Source organism: Chiloscyllium plagiosum, chromosome 12, assembly GCF_004010195.1.
Source record: "Chiloscyllium plagiosum isolate BGI_BamShark_2017 chromosome 12, ASM401019v2, whole genome shotgun sequence".
NCBI lineage: Eukaryota > Metazoa > Chordata > Chondrichthyes > Orectolobiformes > Hemiscylliidae > Chiloscyllium > Chiloscyllium plagiosum.
Window position 1 is genome coordinate 49,359,816 of NC_057721.1, and position 25,578 is coordinate 49,385,393.

At 40.7% G+C, this 25,578-nt stretch overlaps 1 protein-coding gene across 1 annotated transcript in view; it reads right to left on the reverse strand.

The window, feature by feature from the left end:
- Positions 1-4,281: 4,281 nt before the first annotated feature.
- lrrc58b (leucine rich repeat containing 58b) overlaps positions 4,282-25,578 on the reverse strand; it is a 46,499-nt gene continuing 25,202 nt past the window's right edge. The window contains exons 2-4 of the mRNA XM_043701007.1: positions 9,644-9,772; positions 8,094-8,371; positions 4,282-5,933 (exon numbers count right to left, since the gene is read on the reverse strand). Of these exons, the coding sequence (XP_043556942.1) occupies positions 5,740-5,933; positions 8,094-8,371; positions 9,644-9,772 (601 nt within the window). The 3' untranslated portion in view covers positions 4,282-5,739. The remainder of the gene's footprint in view (positions 5,934-8,093; positions 8,372-9,643; positions 9,773-25,578) is intronic.

Here is a 25,578-nt window from a genome sequence, read left to right on the forward strand (position 1 = left end):
TAGCTAGACAATATGTTGAAGGTGTTGGCCCCCTGTGTTCTCTGTCTATGCCATGATGTTTAGATTGATTCTAATCTAAAAAGTGAGATAATGGAGTTTTACATGAATTCATGCAGTTTTTGAGCAAAGTACAGTGTAACCCTGCAAGTACAAATTCACCCCTCAAAATATATGTGTGCATGTGGGTCATTGTCTGTCTGTCTGTGTGTATGTGTCTGCCTGGGTTGGGGGTTGTGAGTGTGAGAAAGTGTATGTGTGTGTTTAGTGAGTGCAGAGTGTCTTAAGTCTGTGAGGGGGTGCATTTGTGAGTGTGGGAGTCTGTGTGTGTCTGTAAGGGTGTGTATGGGTGCCTGTACACACGTCTGTGTATATGTGTGTCCATGTGTATGTGTGTATAGGAGTGCCTGTGTGTGTGTAGGAGTATCTGTATAGTGTGTATAGTGCAATGGTGGTCACCTGTAATGTGACATGAACCCAAGGTCCCGGTTGAGGCCCTCCCAAGGGTACCGAACTTAGCTATCAGCCTCTGCTTGGCCACTTTTCTCTGCTGCCTGTCCCGAAGTCCACCTTGGAGGATGGTCACCTGAAGGTCCGAGGTCGAATGTCCTGGACCACTGAAGTGTTCTCCAACTGGGAGGGAATTATACACCAGGTACATTGATGTCATTTTCTTCCTCTGGACCCATGACAAGGAATCACTGATAAAACTACACAGTGACATCAACACGTTTTATCCCACCATCAAACTCACCATGGACTACTCTCGACTATCTGTTTCATTCTTGGATACATACATCTCCATCAAGGATGGACACCTCAGAACCACACTCTACCGCAAACCCACAGACAACCTCACAATGCTACACTTCTCCAGCTTCCACCCAAAACATATTAAAACAGCCATCCCCTATGGACAAGCCCTACGCATACACCAGATCTACTCAGATGAGGAGGAATGTGACGGACACCTGGAAGTACTCAGGGATGTAGTCCAAGGAAATTTTGTGAAGACTGGAGGTTGGTTAATGTAGTACCATTATTTAAGAAAGGCTGTAAGGAAAAGCCAGAGAGCAATAGACCAGTGAGCTTACGTCAATGGTGGGGACTCTGAGAGACGGGATTTACGTGTATTTGGAAAGGCAAGGATTAATTAGGGATAATCAACATTGTTTTGTGTGTGGGAAATCATGAACCATTATCTTGATTGTGCTTTTTGGGGAGGTGACAAAGAAGATTGATGAAGGTTGAGTGGTAGATGTTGTCTATATCTATTTCAGCGCTGAAAATGTGTTGCTGGAAAAGCACAGCAGGTCAGGCAGCATCGACGTTTCAGGCATGAGCCCTTAAGCATTCAATAAGGTTTGAAATGGTAGGCTGGTAAGTAAAGTTAAATCACATGGGATCCAGAGGAGCTAGCAAATTGCATCAAAATTGGCTTGAAGTTAGGAGACAGGGTGGTGGTAAAGAATTGCTTTATGGACTGGATTTCTGTGAGCAACAGTGTGCCACAAGGATTGGTATTAGGTTCACTTCTTTTTGTCAAGTACATAAGTGATGTGAATATAGGAGGCATGATTAGTAAGTTTACAGATAAAGAAAATAGGTGATATAAAGGACAGTGAAGAAGATCATCTCAGAGTAAAATGGGACCTTGATCAGATGGGCCAGTGTGCTGAGTAGCGATTGGAGTTTAATTTGGAAAAAATGGGAGGTGTTGATTACGGCAAGTCACACCAGAGCAGGACGTATAAAGTTAATGGTCGGGCCCTGGGGAGTGTTGCTGAACAAAGATACCTAAAGGTACAGGTGCATACTTCATTGAAAATGGAGTCACTGGTAGACAGGGTGGTGAAGGCAGTGTTTGGCACACTTTATTACTCATTGAGTAAAGGAGTTGGAGTATCATGTTGTGGCTGCACAGGATATTGGTGAGGCCACTTTTAGAATACTGTATTCAATTCTAGTTGCCCATCTATTGGAAAAGAGGGTGCAGAAAAGATTTACAAGGATGCTGCTGGGACTTGAGGGTTTGAGTTATAGGGAGAGGCTGAATAGGCTGGGGCTTTTTTCCCTGGAATGTCGGAGGCTGAGCAGTCACCTTAAAGAGGTTTATAAAATCACGAGAAGCATGAATAGGGTGAATAACCAAGGTCCTTTTCCTAGAGTGGGGGAGTCCAAAACTAGAGGGCATAGGTTTAAGGTGAGAGGGGAAAGATTTAAAATGGATGAGGGGTAACTTTTTCATGCAGTGGGTGGTGGGTATGTGGAACTAACTGCAGGGGAAGTGGTGGAAGCGGGTATAATTGGAACATTTAAAAAACATCTGAATTGTTATAAGAATAGGAAGGTTCAGAGGAATACGAACCAAATGCTGGCAAATGGAACTAAGTCAAATTGGGATGTCTGGTCAGCATGGATGAGTTGGACTGACGGGTCTGTTTCAGTGCTGTGAGACTCTATGACTCCATTCTAGAGTATTGTTGGTGCTGCATTCATTCAGGCAAATGAGAAGTATTCCATTACACCTCTGTAGATGATTGACAGTCTTTAGGGAATCAGATGAACTACTTGCTACAGTATTCCTAGCCTATGACCCACTCTTATAGCCACAGTATTAATGTGTCTAATCCAGTTGTGTTTCTAGTCAATGGTAATCCCCAGGATATTCATACTGGATGTTGATTCAGTTATGAGATTGGTAAAGGGAGAGTATCAAGGGTAATGGTTAGATTTTCCCTTGCTAGAGATGTTCATTGTCTGACATTTGTATGGCTTGAGTGTTATTTGTCACTTTTTAGCCCAAGCCTGAATATTGTCCAGTTCTTGTTTAATTTGAACACTGACTACTTCAGGATCTGAGGATTCACAAACGGTGCTGAATATTATGTAAACATATCTACTTCTGACCTTATGATGCAGGGAAGGTCATTGATGAAGCAGCTGAAGATGGCTGAGCCTAGGACGCTTCCTTGAGGAAGTCCTACAGAGATGTCCTGGAACGAAGATAATTAACTTCCAACAACCCAAATCATCTTCCTTTGTGCCAGGCAAGACTCCAACCAGCTGCCCCTAATTCTTATTGACTCCAGTTTTTCTGGGGCTCCCTGATGCCACATATGGTTAAATGTGATCTTGGTGTAAAGGGCTGTCACTCTCACCTCACCTCTGGAATCTAATTCCTTTGTCCATGTTTGGACAAAGTCTGTAATAAAGGATAGGTACTGAGTGACCTGGCAGAACAAAATGGCATGATTGAGCAGATTATTGTAAAGCAAGTGCAGCTTGTTAGCATTATTGATCATACCTCCAATCACTGTAATGGTTGAAAGTAGATTGAAAGCCTTTTGTTTACAGATTACACTTGAGTAATTTTTCACATCGTTGGCTAGATGCCAATGTTGTAGCCATAGTGGACCAGTTTGGCTAGAGCAGCAAATTCTGGAATATAAATCTTTAGTACTATTTCCAGTACGTTGTCATGACCTCAATGCCATTGCCTCAATGGCCATTCATATGTGAATTTAGTAAATTATCAACAACAGAACATCTTGGTGCGCAACCAGCAAACCCTCAAAAGTGTGCTCGGAGTAAATAGCATTTCCCGCTGGGAGGTCCAAATTATAGGACTAACCTTCAAAAACAAAAAGAGCTGGACTCTATTATTCATGGTATACCATAAGGTTACATCAAGAAATAAAACCTGAAAAGATTAAAAGGAGCAATGAGTTATTGAAAAGATTGTGTGTTTTGATTAAAAAAACTTGTCCAAAATCTTCATAACAGCAATTTTCCCCAGAGGTCAAGTGGATTGGCAAATAGGGCTAACCACCCACATGTGGCAGGCAGCAGTTCAGACTCAAAGAGCCATTGAAAAGGAGGCTAATTGGGATTTTCTAGTTTGTTTTTGGGTCGCTGTAGGTGTCAGAGCTGGCGTCCACATGGCATACCAATAGATCAGACCATGAGGAAAGCAAATAGGCCTTCCCTGCCTGCCCAGGTGGAACAACAACTGCAAACTGCCCTGTAGAGAGGATTCTCCTCCATATTGTCTTCTAAATACATGGCGTCAAGACTGCAAAAGCCAATTTTCAAAAAGTTAATTCTTGAAAATGTAAGAGAGAGCTCCTTGTATTGCATCTCATGCCACATTCAAGCTGAAAAGGTCTCGGATAGGCCTTCCAGTTTCAAAATGTCCTCAGAGCCACTGTGCTCAGAAGTCTACATGGGAAATCCTTCTCCACTGTTCAAAAATAAAAATCACTCAAGTCATTTATGTAGACATCTAGTTAATTATTTTGTTTATTGTTCTGTATTTTGAACCAAACAGAATAAATGAATTTATGATAAACACAGTTTTGAACTCTTAAAATTCTCTGTGCCTTGTACCTTCAGCATTTTATTGAAGGTTTCATCATCCCAAAATTTCCATCTATTAGGTTTACATAGTTTCCATGGGAATGAAGTTGGCTTTTATCCCATTTGTATCATGTAGCTCAGAGGAATTCTGTTACTTTATCCCATTCTTTCTTATCATCAACATTTAAATGATAGCACAACAATAATGAAACACTAGTGTAGACAGAGTCAAGGGCAGAAGCCCCTTACACCTCTTCCACACCAGGCTATCTCCCTCCAACTCATTTCAACTGCACTGGATGAAATGAAAGCAAAATTTAAAGAAGAAAGCTCAGAACACTTCAAACAAACTTCGGTAATTTACCAGAAGTTACACAAAAAGAGTTACTTAAGTCACAGCAAAAGGACGTTCTTCCAATTCTATTGGGGTGTGATGGAAAGCTATTAGGCTGGCAGACTTGTTAAAAACATCAATGTAATTTAATGAAACTGTAAAACATTCCTGCTATCCGTAACCTACCTAAACTACAAAAATACCCAAATGCTTTCAAATACCAATATGAATAATAAATCTTATGAACAGAAGTTTAAATCTGAATAATGACCACAGTCTAATACCTTCTAAGCAATTTGTGGTTGTGTAAAGATATCCTTTCAAATCTTTGTTGCAGATGATTACTTACTTTCTTTATCAGATTCCCAATTATTCCATTTCTAACTTGGTTACTACCCTTTTATTTTAATTTGTTACGCTCAATGTCACAATGAAAAACTAACTGACAAAATGAGATTGAAATGGGGTCTGTCACTCCAAATAGTCAAGTCCCTTTTTGCAATTATAAATTGCTACTGAAGTCCATAGCAGGTAGTTTCTCAACTGGAATTCTCAGTCAGCATGGTGCAAAAAGAGAAAACTTGACTCCCACTATTTAATCCTGTCTGTCAATCCTGCTGAGTATATTTTAACTTCAGAGGCAGGATCCTCTTTTTAAAGAAAACTTGTCTCACCAAATGCAACACTAGATTACTAAACATGTAATCTTCAGTTTGAAAGGCATTACACATTAAAGCATTTAAAAAGAATGGTTATTCAAAATAGCTCTTCCACAACCAATATTAATGAATACCAGAACATTTCACAGATACTAGCATAAAAATATAGTGCTTGTGTACAAATATTTTAGAGTTCATGATAATACTAAAGATTATGAACACTGTATAATCCATTATACCACAAAGTTGATGTGAAGGTTTGAACATTATCATAATAGCAATAATGATTGTGGTCAACAAAACCCTGGTATGTAGCTTTAGATAAGTTCAAGTGTTCCAGGACTACAGTGATCCAGTCTTTACAGTGGATTTGTTTATTTCCATAAACATTTAACCAAGGAGCACTTTCTGCATCCGGTGCTGTGGAATGTTGAATTCATCTTCTGAGTCGCAGTCACTCTGTGAATTTGAGCTACAAGGCGAGAAGCATTGTGGAGAGCACAGGTAGTGCATTAGTGGGAGGCGGTATTTGCCACAGAAGTCGACAAACTTGATATGACGAACACAAGAGTCAAAGTAAACTCCTAGGAAGCAGGAATAAAAATCATAGAACACTTGAAATCAAACAAAATGCTTAGTTTTCCCACTCCCCCACTTTCTTCTTTACCCAGTGCTGGCTGTAAAATCTAAGTTGTAAAATTCTACATGATCACAGAGAATACTACCCTGAAACAAACTGACTTGAGACTCATGACTTCAATCTTATCTTTTACATCACTGAGATTCAAAAGATACTAAAGCAAATGACCAAAAGATCAAAGTGATTCACAATCTGAGTGGGAACAATACTCCTAGAGAAACACATTAAAAGTTCCCATGATTGAAACAATGCAATATCTTTACAATGAACTAACAATTCTTGGAGCTTTTATTTGAAACATTAATAAAGTAATTTGGCTGCTTGTGTAGCTCCTGTTTGCTGGGCAGTGAATGACATGCATTAGATATTTACCAAATGTTGAGATCAAACACACCATGAGGTCCCTTAACTCCTCAATCAGCAAACTTGTGCCCCAGTGAATAAGCATGGTTTTTGGAAGTCCAAGAGGAGCTTTCAAAGACATTGACTGGACGACATAAGGTTCACATACTTGAGCTGTTGATTTATATCAGGATCTAAAGGCTCTTGTGAATGCCAACTTCAACTTGGCCCTGTTTTCCAGGGCTGCACTGAGACAGCAAAGAGCATTTCAGTCTTTCATGATGGTGAAAATAAAACACCAATATCGATGGTGCATGGAACTTTTGCAAAGGGTCAAAGCTGTATTCCTGCAATGTTTAGGATCCCTTATGGAATCATAGAATGACTACAGCACAGGAGGCCACCATTTGTGTCCATACAGTTCTCTGAAAGAGTATGTTAGCTGTTCGCACTCATCTGCTTTTGCTGCATATCCTTGCATGTTCCTTCTCTATTCCACTCCAGATCCTAAGTATTCACTTCATAAAAGGTTTTTCACATTGCCTTAACTATATGCAATAGAAAGGCCTATGTCATTCTCACGTATGGTGTATATGGTAACAAGGGAATTTGGAAAAATGAAATGAATGAGATGGAGCTTTGGTCTATTCCAGTGACACTTTGATTAGAAGTCACCTTTTAAGCACATAAATCTTTTGCCAGAACCTTCTTTTCAAGGTTTTGATTAAATTTTAGCTCCTTCATCGTACTGAGTGTTAAAAACTAATGATGAACCAGAGGTCTGGGAACATAAGAACATAGGAATAAGAGTCAGCTGTTCAGCCCTCCTCATTGAAATATTTGAAAATCTTTTACTCACCCTATTCCCATAACCCTTACATCACTGGTCATAAGAAATCTATTAATCTCTACTTTAAACATACTCAAAGACTGAGCCTCTACTGCCCTCTGTAGTAGAGAGCTCCAAAGGTTCACAACCCTCAAAGTAACAATTTCCCATCTCAGACCGAAGCAGCAGCTCCCTTAGTTTAGGCTCCCAACCGGAGGGAAACATGTTTCCAGCCTCTGTATATAAACATTTTCTACTGAAGTATTTCATTTCCGAACACTGGCTTTATTTTTTTCTATGTCTCTGAGCCTTAGTCACCCAAACTAGTGGGAATAGTTTCTATACTTGCCTGGTTCTCATAATATCCTGAAAACTTTGATCAAATTATCCCTTTGAAATTCCAGGGAGTACAACCCTAGTGTAACACCTCCTTATAACTCAATCCTTGAACAGCAAGTATCATGCACTTGATAGGCATTTGAAGTGCCAAAATCTACAGGGCTACAAACCAAGGCTTTTTTGGCTAGCAGAGATATGATGGGGCTGAATAGCCTCCTCCGGTGCAATAAATTTTCTGTGCTTCTATTTTTAGTTGAAGATTTTCAAAGTGATAATAAAGAAAATGCCTCCTTTGGTCTGAGACAGCAGTCAACATACAATAGGAACAGGGGCAAGTCATTCAGCTTCCCTAGACCGGTTATCCCATCATGTTACATCATATTTGATCTATATCTCAGCTCCACGCACCTTTATTTGTTCAATAATTATAACTGAACTGCTGTTTTGGGCTTTTTTTTGGGGGGGGCATGGTGGGAGAGGAGAAGCACAAGGACATTGTGCTAATGGGAACAAAGTTATTGTGTGAAGAAGTGCTTGCAGACAGCAAATTGTGGATTGAACACCTGATTAAAGACTAAATCATCACTTTCTTACCTGCACACTTGGGATTTGGGCATTTGCTGGCTGAATCTAAGTAGGAGACCAGGTTCCCAGGCATGTCTTTCAGTGAATAGCTTAAATTACGGGATTTCACAATGCGGCCAGCCAGCTCAAGTAAAGATGGTGGATTATAGAGGAGGTCTTTTACAAATCGCACGACAAGTGGGTTGCCACGTAGACTGAGTTCCTGTAGATGGACCAGGTTGAGGATCTCTCGAGGAAGATATGTAAGTAGGTTATTGTGAAGACTCAGTGACCGTAGCGAGTTCAACCTGAAACATACAGAGGTAACAGTGCAGCTAGCAGTTTACAGAGATGGGTAGTAAAAGGCTTTTCATAGAGAACTGAAGGGGAAACACTTCTTGATTTATTAATTTAAAAGGGGCCTGTTAGCTCAGATGGCTGGATGGATGGCTAGAATACAATTCAGAATAACAGTGTGGGTTTGATTCCCATTCTGACCAGACGTAGGATGACCTGCCACCTTCTCCTGCCCCTTAGAGGGAGGAGCAGTGGTAAACAACTACTGACAAAAAACTGCCAAGGAACAGCCGCGTCTGATTCTGCTTCAGCTAATAAGCCAAGCACCTACCCTCAAATAGAACCCATATTAATGAATGAATTAAATAAACCAACAATAAATGAAAGCTGCAAACTGTACAGATGGAGTTTAATTTAGATAAATGCGAGGTGCTACATTTTGGAAAGGCAAATCAGAGCAGGACTTACACATTTAATGGTAAGGTCCTGGGGAGTGTTGCTGACCAAAGAGACCTTGGAGTTCAGGTTCATAGTTTCTTGAAAGTGGAGTCATGGGTAGATGGGATAGTGAAGGTGGCATTTGGTATGCTTTCCTTTATTGGTCAGAGCATTGCGTATAGGAGTTGGGAGGTCATGCTGCAACTGTACAGTACATCGGTTAGGCTACTTTTGGAATATTGTGTGCAATTCTGGTCTCCATCCTATCGGAAGACTGTGGTGAAACTTGAAAGGGTTTTGAAAGGATTTACAAGGATGTTATCAGTGGTGGGAGGGTTAGAGCTATAGGGAGAGCCTGAACAGTCTGGGGCTGTTTTCCCTGGAGCATCGGAGGATGAGAGGTGACGTTATAGAGGTTTATAAAATCATGAGGAGCTTGAATAGAGTAAATACACAAGACTTTTCCCTGGAGTGAGGGAGTCCAGAGCTAGAGGACATAGGTTTAGGGTGAGAGGGGAAAGATTTAAAAGGGAGCTAACGGGCAACATTTTCATGCAGAGGGTAGTGGGAGTATGGAATGAGCTGCCAGAGAAAGTGATGGAGGCTGGTACAATTACAGCATTTAAAAAGGCATGTGGATGGTTATATGAATGGGAAGGGTTTAGAGGGATACGGGCCACGTGCTGGCAAATGGGACTAGATTAGTTTAGATATCTGGTCAGCGTGGACGAGTTGGACCAAAATGTTCTATTTCTGTGCTGCACATCTCTATGACGACTATCTATGACTTCCTACATTGTAGCAACATTTTTTTTTATTTTCAGCAAGGGTCTTGGTACACTTACTGTGCAAGCTGTGGTGGAAGGCCCTGGATTCGATTGTCACACAGCCCCAGATAGCTAAGGTATGGCAGGTTAGCTAGTTCTGGAGGGATCGATATGATTCCATTCCCACCTAGATACAAGAGTTCTAAGCTGTGAAAGGACAGAAGAAAGTTAACCATTATTATGGTTTTATACACAAGACTGGGTAAACACTTATTGTTTTTCCACTTGTTGAAAAATGTTTATTGCCCATAAATTAAAAACAGTCAAAACTTGCTTGTAAAAATTCACACAGGCACTTGGTCCATTCCATTTGGTGATGAGCTGCTTAGGGGGTTAGACTATACTGTCTCCCAATGCAGGAGTCCTAATTTTGTCCAACAAAATCTTGATTGACTCCTTGTTAATGCCTTTTGAAAGTACAATATATATTACACAGATTCCCTCTTATCTCTTATCTAATTACAGACCCAAAAGTAGTTGTTAATAATGTTACAATACAGCAATGAACCCCTCTGTTAATTAAACTATACACCTAGAAAAGCTCACCTCGCCTTGTAATCTGTTAAAATATGAGTGACACAGAATTCTCAAATTCCACTATTTAAAGAAAATATCAATTTATTCTTAAACTCTAAAAGTGAACATTAAACAACACCTAGTCACAATTCCAAGCACCCTTTCTCTTAACTGTTTATTATCCACCTCTAACTCTATAATAACATACAGTAACAATAAAACCACTTTTTAAAATTGCATCAACTTAATTTCAAAACCACACAGTGGCTGTCATCTGCGGTGCCTGTCTTCTTCCGGCTGAAGATCTCCCAGGGTCATTGTCTTGTTTTTACTGAGAAGATGTTTCATATGAGAAAGGTACTTTTGATTGAGTGTGTTTCAATCTTTTGGCTCTCTCTCGATGACAGTTACTCTGACTTTCAAAATGCTGCCTTTTTTAAAAAAATCCTCCCAACATCAGAGAATCTGCTTGAATTTATGGTTTTGCCAAAACTGAACCAAATTCAGTTAGGTTTTAGTATCCTGGGGCATAATTTAAACTGATTGGTTAAATTCAAATTGTTGTCAAAACAGCAGCCAACTCAGCTATCTATTTCACAGGCAAATGTAACACAAGTTCAATTTTCCAGTACACTGAGACTGCTAGTTAGTCATATGACAGGTGCCCTTAAGCTCTCAAAACAAAAAAGTGTTCACTCTCTCAAAGTTACAGTACACACCTTCAACTTCATAACAATAGATTTCCCTTCTATAGATCTATGTTGACTACTTAATCATATTATGATTTTATAATTGCCCTTTTATAGCATGCCTAATAATAGATATGGGCACTTTCCTTACTGATGATGTTAACTGAATGACCTACAGAATCAAATCTTGTCTCTCATGCCTTTCTTAAATAGCGAGATTATGTTTGCTATTTTCCATTCATTTGAAACTGTTCTAGAATCTAAGAAATTCTGGAAGATCAAAAATAATTTACTGATTTTCATTGCCTCCTCATTTAAAACCAGAGGATGCAGGTCATCAGGTCCAGAGATTTGTCATTTAATCTTATTTATTTGCTATAACGATTTCAAATACCCCATTCTTGTTAATCCTTGGGTCACCATTATTTCCTAAAGTTTGTGTCTTCTATTACAAAAACAGATACAAATATTTGATTAAATGGTTCTTCCCTATTACAATGTTACACGTCTCCACCCCTAGTGAGCCATGTTTACTTTTTCTAATCGTTTCCTATTTATATACGTGTAGTAACATTTATGATCCATTTTATGCCTTTGCATAAAATAGTCTACTCTTCTTTTTTCTTTCCTGTTCAGTATCTTGGTCTTCTGTTATTAAATTTCAAACATTCTGCCAAGCCTCAGGCTTACTATTCTTTTTGGCAGCACTGTAGGCCAGTTCACACTGGATGGAAATTACATTTTTTTTTTAATACTAGCTATTTCTTGATCATCATCATCATATCTTTTTATGAAGTTTTTCTATTTATCTTAACCACCTCACTCCTCATACTAATACAGTTCACCTATTTAAGACTGGGCAACTTTAAATAATTTTGCTTCTTAAAAATTTTGAAAGGCTTTCAATGTCAGCAATGAAATACTTTTATCCCCCCCTCAATCTTTCTTCAGGCCTGAAGGCAGTGATGTATCCAGGTCTGGTTACAGGGAACCTCAACTCTCCATTGATCTCACACAAGTCTAAACAATGAATGTTACTTTATAATCATGGAGATCCTTATAGTCTCACTCAATAACTACATGGGTTAGTATTTAGCAGGGATTACTGCACCAGGATTCTATTTATTGCTGGCAGAAATTTTGATCCAACTCAATATATCTGGAAGTGATATTGTACAACATTAATGAAGAAATAGAACTATTTATAGTCTGTCCAACATGGTAGGCTCATTTAATGTTGCAAGCATGAAGAACAACGATTGGAATAGATTAGATTACTTACATTGTGGAAACAGGCCCTTCGGCCCAACAAGTCCACACCAACCCGCCAAAGCGCAACCCACCCAAAGCTACTTTACCTCAGCCAGCTGGAAGATTCTAAAAAGAGATAATTTACACAAATCTCAATCAAATCCTTAGTGACGTTAGATTTACAGCACAATCCTTACCTAACCTTACCAATGGGCAGCACAAAACTGACCCAGCCTCAACAATTAAAGACAGAAAACTAACTAACAATAGTTTTAACAAAAATAGATACAAGATCACAATTGCAACTTACCAAGTCTCTATAACAGCACCTTCCAAATCTGATACTTGCTTCCCTCTGGAAGGAAGAGGGCAGCAGGTACATGGAAACTTCAACTGTAACACAGAGTGAACGTCCTGGAGCCTCATTCTGAACAGCACCGTGGATACACCACAAGGAGTGCTCTCGTTCAAGTACACAATTCATCACCATCTTCTCAAAGGCAATTAGCGTTGGGCAATAAATGCTGGCTTTGCCAACAATGTTTGCATCTCAAGAATAAATCAAAAATCATCGTTAAGGCATCACCCTGGCAGCAAGAGGCTGTGATGATAGTAACTTCAAACATTTTCCCAATATTCACAGTTAAGCGAACTGCAACCCAGCCTGCTAGTAATGGCAGCTGTTGATAAAAACAGACAGTCTCAAAGTCCAAGGCATCTACAAATTATAAACAGGTTTATAGTTTTGCTTGTTCTTTGCCAACTAAGTTTAAATATAGATTTCAAGGTCACTTAAAACTTAAACCAAGAACAAACCTCAAACACCACATTTAGAAGGGACAATCCTGACACATCTCTAACACAAAGAACTCTCTCACCAAAATGGAATCAATTTTTGTTAATCAAATTAAATAACCACCTATGCACTCACACAACATCCAGGGTTTGAGGTCACATTTTCAATGCTCCATGCTAATAAGTATTCAATGATTAAAGTTTCCTGGTAACCTCAGTGTAGACAGTTTCCATTTCACAACTTAAACATCAACTTGTGTTACACATACAAATTTAAAAATCACAACACCAGGTTATGGTCCAATAGGTTTATCTTGAAGCACTAGGCAAGTCAAACAGTCAGGGCAGGCAGGGACAAAACAGAGAACAAGGTAGGACTGATACATTGAAATAAATGCAGTTTAATGTAAGAGGCTTAACAGGAAAGGCAGATGAACTCGAGGCATGGTTGAGAACATGGGTCTGGGATATCATAGCAATTGCAGAAACATGGCTCAGGGATGGGCAGGACTGGCAGCTTAAATGTTTCAGGATACAAATGCTATAGGAAGGACAGAAAGGGAGGCAGGACATGAGGGGGAGTGGAGTTTTTTTTATATAAGGGATAGCATTACAGCTGTACCGAAGGAGGATATTCCCAGAAATACACCCAGGGAAGTTATTTGGGTGGAACTGAGAAATAAGAAAGGGATGAACACCTTATTGGGATTGTATTTTGGACCCCTTAATAGTCAGAGGGAAATTGAGAAACAAATTTGTAAGGAGATCTCAGTTATCTGTAAGAATAATAGGGTGGTTATGGTAGGGGATTTTAACTTTCCAAACAAACTAGGGCTGCCATAGTGTTAAGGGTTTAGATAGGGAGAGATTTGTTAAGTGTGTACAAGACAATTTTCTGATTCAGTATGTGCAAAACTTGACCTACTCTTGGGAAATGAGGCAGGGCAGGTGACGGAGATGTCAGTAAGGGAGCACTTTGGGGCCAGCAACCATAATTCTATTCGTTTTAGAACAGTGATGGAAAAGGATAGACCAGATGTGGAAGTTGAAGTTCTACATTGGAGAAAGGCCAATTTTGGAACTTTCGAAAGCTGATTGGAGGCAGATGTTCGCAGGTAAAGGGACGGCTGGAAAATGGGAAGCCTTCAGAAATGAGATAACAAGAATCCAGAGAAAGTATATTCCTGTCAGGGTGAAAGGAAAGGCTGGTAGGTATTGGGAATGCTGGATGACTAAAGAAATTGAGGGTTTGGTTAAGAAAAAGAAGGAAGCATATGTAAGGTAGAGACAGGGTAGATCGAGTGAATCCTTAGAAGAGTATAAAAGTAAGAAGGAGTATTCTGGATTAGTGGTGCTGGAAAAGCACAGCATTTTGGGCAGCATCCGAGGAGCAGTAAAATCGATGTTTCAGGCAAAAGCTTTTCATCAGGAATATTCCTGATGAAGGGCTTTTGCCCGAAACGTTGATTTTCCTATTCTTTGAATGCTGCCTGAACTGCTGTGCTTTTCCAGCACCACTAATCCAGAATCTGGTTTCCAGCATCTGCAGTCATTGTTTTTACCTGATTTACACTTAAAAGGGAAATCAGGAGGGCAAAAAGGGGACATGAGATAGCTTTGGCAAATAGAGTTAAGGAGAATCGAAAGGGCAAAAGAGTAACTAGGGAGAGAATACGCCCAAAGATCAGCAAGGTGGCCTTTGTGTGGTGCTGCAGAAAATGGGGGAGATACTAAATGAGTATTTTGCATCAGTATTTACTGTAGAAAAGGATATGGAAGATATAGAATGTAGGGAAATAGATGGTGACATCTTACAAAATGTCCATATTAAAGAGAAGGAAGTGGCGGATGTCTTGAAATGCATAAAAGTGGATAAGTCCCCAGGATCTGATCAGGTGTGCCCTAGAACTCTGTGGGAAGCTAGGGAAGTGATTGATGGGCCTCTTACTGAGATATTAGTATCATCGATAGTCACAGGTGAGGTGTCAGAAAATTGGAGATTGGCTAACATGGTGCCACTGTTTAAGAAAGGTGACAAGGTCAAGCCAGAGAACTAGAGATCAGTGAGTCCGATGTCTGTGGTGGGCAAGTTATTGGAGGGAATCCTGACGGACAGGATGTACATTAATTTGGAAGGGCAAGGACTAATTACAGATAGTCAACAAGGCATTGTGTGTGGGAAATCATGTCTCACAAACTTGATTGAGTTTTTTGAAGAAATAACAAAGAGGATTGATGAGGGCAGAGCAGTAGATGTGATCTATATGGACTTCAGTTAGGTGTTCGACAAGGTTCCCCATGGGAAACTGGTTAGCAAGGGTAGATCTCATGGAATACAGGGAGATCGAACCATTTGGATACAGAACTGGCTCAAAGGTAGAAGACAGAGGGTGGTGGTGGAGGGTTGTTTTTCAGACTGGAGAACTGTAACCAGTGGAGTGCCACAAGGTTCGGTGATGGGTCCACTACTTTTTGTCATTTATGTAAATGATTTGGGTGTGAGCAAAAGAGGTATAGTTAGTAAATTTGCAGATGACACCAAAATTGGAGGTGTCGTGCACAACGAAGGAGGTTACCTCCGATTGCAACGAGATCTTGATCAGATAGACCAGTGGGCTGAAAAGTGGCAGATGCAGTTTAATTCAGATAAATATGAGGTGCTGCATTTTGGGAGAGCAAATCTTAGCAGGACTTATACACTTAATGGTAATGTCCGAGGGAGTGTTGCTGAACAATGAGACCTTGGAGTGCAGATTCACAGCTCCTTGAAAGTGGAGTCACAGGTAGATAGGATAGTGAAGAAGGTATTTGATATGCTTTCCTTCATTGGTCAGAGTATTGAGTACAGGAGTTGGGAGGTCATGTTGCAGCTGTTCAGGGCCTTGGTCAGGCTACTGTTGGAATATTGCGTGCAATTCTGGTCTCCTTCCTATCGGAAAGATGTTGTGAAACTTGAAAGGGTTCAGAGAAGATTTACAAGGATATTGCCAGGGTTGGAGGATTTGAGCTATAGGGGAGGTTGAATAGGCTGTGGCTGTTTTCCCTGGAGCGTTGGAGGCTGAGGGGTGACCTTTGAGGTTTATAAAATCATGAGGGGCATGGATAGGATAAATAAACAAAGTCTCTTCCCTGGGGTGGGAGTCCAGAACTAGAAGGCACAGGTTTCGAGTGAGCAGGAAATGATATAAAAGAGACCTAAGTGGCAACTGTTTCACTCAGAGGGTGGTACATGTATGGAATGAGCTGCCAGAGGAAGTGGAGGAGGCTGGTACAATTGCAACATTTAAAAGGTATATGAATAGGAATATGAATAGGAAGGGTTTGGAGGGATATGGGCTGGGTGCTGGCAGGTGGGACTAGATTGGGTTGGGATATCTGGTTGGCATGGACAAGTTGGACCAAAGCGTCTGTTTTATATATACTGTAAATTCTGAGACAGTAACACAACTGGAAAGGGTTCCACTCCTTCAATATCGAGCAGGTGTGCAATGATACTGAGCACATAATACATATTAAAAACCTTTGTCCCCTGGCAGCTGTACCACACCTTCATTCTGCAACTTGCTGCTGTATCATCTGCATTGGAAGCACCCGTACAGCGACTGGCTACTGGGCACCAAGGGCTATCTAATGACCAGCAAAAAAAAACAGAAGGTTTGTAAGCAAAGTACAGTTAATCCCTGGAGCAAACCTCAACAATCAAATAATTTGGCAGACAGATTGCAGAGCTATTGTAATACAAAAAGAATATAAAAGAGCGCAAAAACTAGGAGCAGTCAACAGCAATTCAACTCCTTGAGCCTGCTCTGCAATTCAATATGATTGCAGCTGGTCTCATGTTGGCTTCAACTCCACACTGCTGCCTGCTCTCCACAACCTTACTAATTAAAAATCTGACTTATCTTCTCTCAAATTTACTCAATGCCTTCCATTGAGTAAGGAAAAGATCCTTTTGAGCCTTGGATGGGATTTAAGGGAGGGGTTGGTGGGTTCAGGTTTTACACCTTGTGCAGCAGCAACAGAAGGTGCCAGGAGTGAGTCTTTTCACATCCAGAAATTTTCCTGCACATCCACCCACCTCATCTGCTGTGTCTGTGGCTCTCATTGTGGTCTCTTCTACATCGGGGAGACAGGATGACAACTCCTGCAGCTTTTCAGGGAACATCTCTGGGACACACGCACCAAACAACCCCACTGCCCTGTGGCCAACCACTTCAACTCCCCCAAAAAGGACATGCAAGTCCTGGGCTGCCTCCATCGCCAAATTAAAGCCACCTGAGAATTGGAGGAAAAAGCCTCATTATCTTCCGCCTGGGGACCCTTCAACCACACGGCATCGAAATCAACTTCACTAGTTTCCAAATCTCCCTTCCCCCAACCTCATCCCAGGACCAACCCTCCAACTCCCACCTATCGCCTTCCCCCCAGCCCCACACCCACATTTATCTCTCAGCCCCTTCCCCCTCCACATTCCTGATGAAGGGCTTATTCCGGAAATGTTGACTCTCCTGCTCCTCGGATTCTGCCTGATCTTCAGTGCTTTTCCAGACCCACACTTTTCGACTTTGACTCTCCAGCATCTGCAGTCCTCACTTTCTCCTTGTTACTTATTGTACCTACATACTAATTTTCTGTAATTCATACACAAGGACATCCAGATCCTTCTGTATTGAAGCACTCTGATGTTTCTCTCCATTTAGATAAGTTGCCTTTCCATTCTTGCAATCAAAACGGATTACTCATGCTTATCCATGTTACGTTCCATTTGCCAAACCTTGGCTTATCTACATAACAACATTCATGTGTAATGTTTTATTTCTTCATTAAAATGTACGTTCCTGCCTATTTTAGGTTATTTACAAATCCAGCTGTAGTACCTTCTATCCCTGCATCCAAGTTATTAATATAGATTGTAAATAGTTGGGGCTCAACAATGAACCCTGTGGCACCCCACTAGTTATATCTTACCAACCAGAGAAGACATTTTCATCCAGAGTTTCTGCTTTCTGTTGGTTAGCCAATCCTCTAGCCAAACTAACAAATTACTCCTAACCCCACCTGATCTTAATTGTGTATTCATCTTCACTTTACTGGCCTTCTAGAAGTCTAGACATACTTCACCTACAAGATCCCCATTATCCACTTTGCTTGTTACATCTTTGAAGAACTCTAGTAAAATTAGTCAAACATGATTTATCTTTCATAAAACTATGCTGACTCTGATGGAATGTGCTTTGACTTTCCAAGTGCTGTGTTATTACTTTAAGAGAAAGAATTCTAATAACTTCCCAATAACAAATGTTAAGCTAACTCGTCTATAACTTCCTACTTTCTGCCTGCTTTTTTGAATAAGAGCATTATATTAACATTTTTCGTATCCACTGGATCTTTTCCCACTACCGAGGAGTTTTGGAATATTATAAAATCAATGGAACCACTATCGCTGCTATTACTTCCTACAAGGCACTAGTATGTGGGCCATTAGGCCAGAGAGTCTTATTTGCTTTCAATCCCAGTAGTTTACTTATTGAGCTCTCTGAACACTTTTTGTATTTGTTAGAGTGAGTGTAACTGGCTAGTCTAGCATTTATTGTCCATTCATAATTTCTTTGGAGAAGGTGGTAGTGAACTATCGTTTTGATCCATTGCAGGTCTCAGGGTGTAGGACCATACACGATGCTGTTCAAAAGCGAGTACCAGGACTGTGACCCAGAGACCCTGAAGGAACAGTCAGAATGGTAAGTGGCTTGGACAGAATCTTCAGGGTGGTGTCTTTCGTGGCTTCTGCTGCCCTTGTCCGTTCAAGTGGCAGTGGATGTGGAAGGTGCTGTCAGGGGAGCCTTGGTGAGATACTGCAGTGCATCCTGTCAATGCACACACACACACACACACACACACACACACACACAGTTCCACCACCACCACCAACGTACAGTGGCAGCAATGTTGCAGGCGATAGATGTGGTGCCAATCAAGCAGGCTGCTTTGTCCTGGATGTGTTCATCCACACAAGTGGAGAGTATTCCATTACACTCCTGACATATATCTTGTGGACAGGCTTTGGGTAGTGATGAAGTGAGTTACTCACTGCAGAACTCCTAACCACTGATCTGTCTTTGTAATCACAGTATTTAAATCACCAGTCCAGTTCAGTTATTGGTGAATGGTAAACCTCAGGATGTTGACAATAGGAGAATTCAGCGATGGCAATGCCATGGACTATCAAGGGAGGGTTCTTAGTGAGGTGGAGGAATAGAGGGATCTTGGGGTCTATGTTCATAGATCTTTGAAAGTTGCCACTCAGGTGGATAGAGCTTGTAAGAAGGCCTATGGTGTATGAGAGGAAGTCGTACGAGGCTAGGTTGAGAGTTCTCGGCCTTTTCTCGTTGGAACGGCAAAGGATATGGGGTGACTTGATAGAGATTTATAAGATGATCAGAGGAATAGATAGAGTAGACAGTCAGAAACTTTTTCCCCGGGTACAACAGAGTGTTACAAGGGGACATAAATTTAAGGTGAAGGGTGGAAGGTATAGGGGAGATGTCAGGGGTGGGTTCTTTACCCAGAGAGTGGTGGGGGCATGGAATGCGCTGCCTGTGGGAGTGGTAGAGTCAGAATCTTTGGTGACCTTTAAGCGGCAATTGGATAGGTACATGGATGGGTGCTTAAGCTAGGACAAATGTTCGGCACAATATCGTGGGGCGAAGGGCCTGTTCTGTGCTATATTGTTCTATGTTCTAAGGGAAATTGGTTAGATTTTCTTTTGTTGGAGATGGTCATTGCCTGGTGCTTATGTGCAAATGTGATGACTTGCCACTTACCAGCCCAAGTCTGAATGACTTCTGCTATAGCTGAAAATGTCACAAATGGCATGCATTGTGCAAATCAGCATATGTCACCACTTTCGGCCTTCCAGTAGAGGGAAAGGCACTGATAAAGCAGCAGAAGGTGGTTGGGCCTAGATCAGTACTGCCAGGTGCTCCTGCAGAGATGTCCTGGAGCAGAGAGCTGTGATCTCCAACAAACACAACCATTTTCCTTTGCACTAACACATGTCACCAATCTGCAAAGTTTTCCTTCTTGTATCTACAGCCATGGCAGCAGTCTAAGTTTGCATAACAGTATGCTAAGCTTATAAGATACCAGTTTGAACTTCCACAGCAGTATTGTATGGTTTCTTCTTTAACGGTAATGGATGCTGAGATATGGACACTGCATTACTGATGGGTTCACAAGTATTAGCCAGAGTTGATAACTGCTTCCATGCTGAAGCAACAGCTCTGTGCTTTGTCTTCTGCTAGAATGCTCTATGGTCCCCAACATTAATTGCAGATTTCCCAATGCATCAGATATTTTGCTGTGTATTCCTATCAGCCTTCTTTGATAGGCTACCCCATTCATCGGAGTCCCCTGCAGCATTCTTCATGTATGACGTTGCCTTCCAGGGAGTTGACACCTGCACTGTCCATGTTATCTAAGCTGTCTGCAGGCCACTCACATCCAGTGTATTACCACATGCAGATCCGACCTCCACGTTATCTCAAATGTTATCTCAAGTATCTGTAATAGTACTATCTGACCTAGAGACTGTGAATATAAGATGCAGAAACTCCCATAACTGCAGAGGCATGCAATCAGTCAACTGCATATTTAGCATTGGCTGCTTGTGATGCTATGGTAGTGTTCCTACCTAAAAACCAGGAGCCCCAAGTTCAAGTCCAATCCTGTTCTACTGTAATGTTAAAAGATTAAATGGGAATATCTCTCTGGACATTAATGTAATATTAATGGGTTAAACTGTGCTGTCTTTGGGTGGGGATGACAATCATGAAATAATGTGATGACCATCCATTGTAATTCACACTTCATTTAGACAGTCATTTGCTACGACTCTCCTGCTATTGGTCAGTTTAACTATCATTCAGAAATTTTTTTCTAGGCAAATATATGTTGCACCTGCATTGTCTAGGGGAATCACTGAGTCAGGAAATCATCTGCATAACGATTCCCCAAGATTAGGGCATTAGCATTATCTCATCCTACCATTGTACCTGGGGTAATGTGTGACTGTGAGTAACTGGGGGCTGTCTTGAGTGGCACGTGACTGTGGGGGAGTATCTGTGAGCATGGCCAACTAATCTGTATAAAGGGGATGTGTTTTCTTTGTTCAGGGCCTCACTTTGACCGGACATCGCATGCCTGTGAAGAGGGCCAAAAATGGGTCACCAAGCTTGTACAAGCTTTAATGAACTTTAACTGTTTGCAGATGTTGGTGTGCGCGAATTGCATCTCGTGTGTGAAACCTCACGAAAGGAACCTAACACTACAGGTGAAAAATAACTGCTCTGAACAGGTTGATTAGAAAACCAGGTTTAAATTAAAAGGCAGTAAGAAGCTTCCATGATGCTGACATCAGAAGGAACAGTCATGGGTTTGTCGTGTTGCATAGTCTTGGTGCCAGCTCCAAGGGTCCATTAATCTTTTGTTAATATCCACTGTCTGGACTTGGCATTTTGTCCAATTACAATATGCACAATGCATTAGAATTTTTTTTACAATAACAATGCTCCATAGATGTGAATTTTATTGTTGCTTGTTTTGAAAGTTTACAGCAGTGTGGGAATATGGGAAGCAGAAAAGGGAGTTTTTGGAGCCTCAGAGTTCCTCTGTGAAGGTTACATAGTTGATAGAAGGAAACGATGCACACAATATTTATTGAAAATTGTGTCATGAAAACTTAGATTAGAAGTATTACAAATTATTGAAATTTAAATTGGATAATTAATTTGAAGCATTTTGACTTTAAAGAGATGATTATGCTGTGCCACACGTCCAATAGGGGCTGCATCTATCCATATCCATAGCCTTGGAAATTCATCACAGAATTTTACTCAAAAAAGTCAAATCAATAATACATTTTATAGCTTTTGGACTTTCGATCTCATTTGCCAGCACATACTGGACATTGGTCGCATTAGCTTGTTGTAGGTAGCATTTTGTTGAAATACTGCCTAGTTTCACAGCCTTCCTTCAGCTGAGGAGATAATTGTACGTGGAGGTGCAAAAGTCTACTTCCAGCTGACAAGCTAAGCTCCAGAATAACTGTATGTACCCTTTTTAAAAGAGATTTGACACAAACTAAGATTTCTTGGCTATTTCAAAAGGTCTCATACCCTCTTGAATTGCGCTGAGATCCAACATACGAGCTACTTATTGTGCATTTTGCTGACAAAGCAACAGTTAAGCCATACCAAAATTAATCTAATTAAATATAAGAATAGGCTGGAATCCCCCAGGACGATTAGGAGTCACCTTATGGAGATTTATAAAATCATCAGGGGTATGGATAGGGCATATAGGCCAGATCCTTTCCCTCAATAGGGGAGTCCAAAACTACAGGGCATTGTATTGACAGGGAAAAGATTTAAAAAAGGAATATTTTTTGTATACATCTATGACTCTAAAAAGTGGGGAAAATAGCAAACTAAAAACAATTACAAATACCACAACTGACAAACCATAATTGCATGGACATCATCAACACAAAAACACTAGGTTTGTTCTCTTCTGCCATACTCTGTATTGTCACATTAAACAAGAGGCAGTAGGAATGGCAATTGGTGTCTGTCCTTAACAGATTTCTATTTGACTGAAACCTGTAATTCACAACTCACCAAATCAGACAGACAGACAGACAGACAATCTGGGACAAATTCACAAGACATTAAGAATTCACAACAGAAAATGAAGCTGGAGATCCAGAAGTAGAATTTTAAGCCTCTATCCCAAAATACACATATGTAGAATCAAACAACTATGAAACTCCAAAATCCTAAACTTCAGAAAAACCTTTGATATTTAAAAATCAAAAGTGACTAAACAATTGATTAACTATAGAATGCAGAACAAAATTATAACATACCCAGTCAGCCAATCATGAATATCTTTCCAACCACATAAAAAAAGAGCTATCTGGATGCAAAACCTGACAGACTAGAGAATGTAGGAGCAGTGCTGGGCCTTTAAGCTTGTGCTTCTATTCAATAATGGAACGGTTGATTTCTATCTGCATTCCCACTCAATCTGCATTTCCTCATCAAACAAATATCTAACCTGAATAAATTCAATGATCTACACTTTATATATACAAATTCAAATACTCTCCAAACGTTTTCTGAATACCTAGGCAAAGCAAATCACAAAATAAAATATTTTAAGTTGTCAAAGAGAAAATAAAAAATCAGTCTCAATTATGGCAAAATGAATGTGGACATTGAACAACAAAACATCAAACCACACAACATTAAAATGAATACAAAGTTGCATCATTGATTCAAAAGAGAACTACTCATGAAATAAGCAATATCGGTTTTCTCCATATTTTCAAGTCAAGAAGGTTAGTGTATTTTTAATTCAAAGATATTTAATTTCAATTATTTGACAGCTTATGGCTTTTTGCACACTAGATTGTCACCCTAATTTTAATTGTTGGATCTGAATATTTTTATCAGATGGTTTACCTTTGCATATTAGGTTATAGACTGTAAACAGTATGGATCCTCCTGAAACAAAGCCAATGAAATCTCTTGAACGGTTATCCAAGTAATAGGTATAACGCAACATCTAAACACCACTCAGCGGAACCATCTCTCAGACAAAGCAGTAAGCCACAGCCTACCCACTGCTACTAGATGGTTATATAGTTGACTGATCCATGCCCATGGGGCAGCACAGTGGCTCAGGGGTTTGCACTCCTCAGTGCCAGGGACCTGGGTTGGATTCCAGCCTCGGGCGACTGTTTACGTGGAGTTTGCACATTCTCCCGGTGTCTGTGTGGGTTTCCTCTGAGTGCACTGGTTTCCTCCCACATTCCAAAAGATGTGCAGGTCAGGTGAATTGACCATGCTAAATTGCCCAGAGTGTTAGGTGCATTAGTCAGGGGTAAATGTAGGGAAAGGAGTCTGGGTGATTGACTCTTTGGAAGGTCAGTGTGGACTTGCTGGGCCGAAGTGCCTGTTTCCACACAGGAGGGAATCTAATCCAATCAGAAATGCAAGTATTTTGACTCAACCTTTTCAGCCAGATGTACAGCAGACCCTTCAGTCCAACACTTCCATGCTGACCAGATATCCTGGATTAATCTAGTCCTATTTGCCAGCATTTAGCCCATATGCCTCTAAACCCTTCTTATTCATATACCCATCCAGATGCCTTTTAAATGTTATAATTGTACCAGTCTCCACCACTTCCTCTGGCAGCTCTTTCCATATATGCACCACCCTCTGTGAAAAAGTTGCCCCATAGGTCCGTTTTAAATCTTTCCCCTCTCACCTTAAATCTATACCCTCTAGTTTTGGACTACCCCACCACAGGGAAAAAAGAAATCTTGTCAATTTACCTTAGTCATGCCCCTCATGACTTTGTAAACCTCAGCACGTATTGTGACACATTTCGGATGCAGGTGAGACTTATCCCTACCTAAGGGCCAGAAGGTCACTACCACAGTACCACAGGAGCCCTTATACCTACAGTGTCAACGATAACAATAATCCAGGCATTACCTTGCCTCTCAAAAGAATCTAGGTGTGTGCATAGAATGGGTTATGAGGAACACAGATAAAATGGGGCTACATTCATTTCCTAGAAGGTAAATGTGACATAAACAGAAGTCAAGACCAGACGAGATCTGGTGAATGCAAATCGAAATTGTGTCTTCAGGCATGCAATGTAAACTTATGTTTGCCTTAGTCTCAATGCTATCTGCTGCTTATTCACTGTCAGGGGAGGCAGTGTCTCTGTACTAGCAAGCGAGAAACTCAGGGTAATGTTCTGGGGGACTGGGTTTGAATCCCACTATAGATGGTGAAATGTGAATTAAATAAAAGTAAGTAAGAGTAAGAGCTGACCGAATAGTGACCATTTAGCCATTGCTGATTGCTGCAAAGCTTCAGAGTTCACTAATGCCCTTTAGGCAGATAATCTACCATCCTCACCCAGTCTGGCCGACATGTGACTCTATACTTACAGCAATGTGATTGGTTCTTAACATGTCTAAGCAAGCCTCTCAGTTAGAGAACAATTAGGGTTGAGCACTAAATGCTGGCCTAGTCAGTGACAACCACATTGCAGGAACGAATACAGTAAAAAGTATGTGACCCAGCAACCCTTAAGAGAATCATTTCTAATTTTTAACAAAGACATCAGATCTGAATTAGGGAATGAGAGATGTGCAACATGCCATATTTGCTGACCCGGATCAACAACACAGAAGCTTTCAACGTAACATTACATAAAACATTACAGCGCAGTGCAGGCCCTTCGGCCTCAATGTTGCACCAACCTGTCATACCAAGCTGAAGCCCATCTAACCTATAGTATTCCATGTACGTCCATATGCTTGTCCAATGACGACTTAAATGTACTTAAAGTTGGCGAATCTACTACCGTTGCAGGCAAAGCATTCCATACCCTTACTACTCTCTGAGTAAAGAGACTACCTCTGACATCTGTCCTATATCTATCACCTCTCAATTTAAAGCTATGCCCCTTCATGCTCACCGTCACCATACTTGGAAAAAGGCTCTCCCTGTCCACCCTCTGATTATCTTCTATGTCTCTATTAAGTCACCTCTCAACCTTCTTCTCTCTAACGAAAATAGCCTCAAGTCCCTCAGCCTTTCTCGTAAGACCCTCCCTCCATAC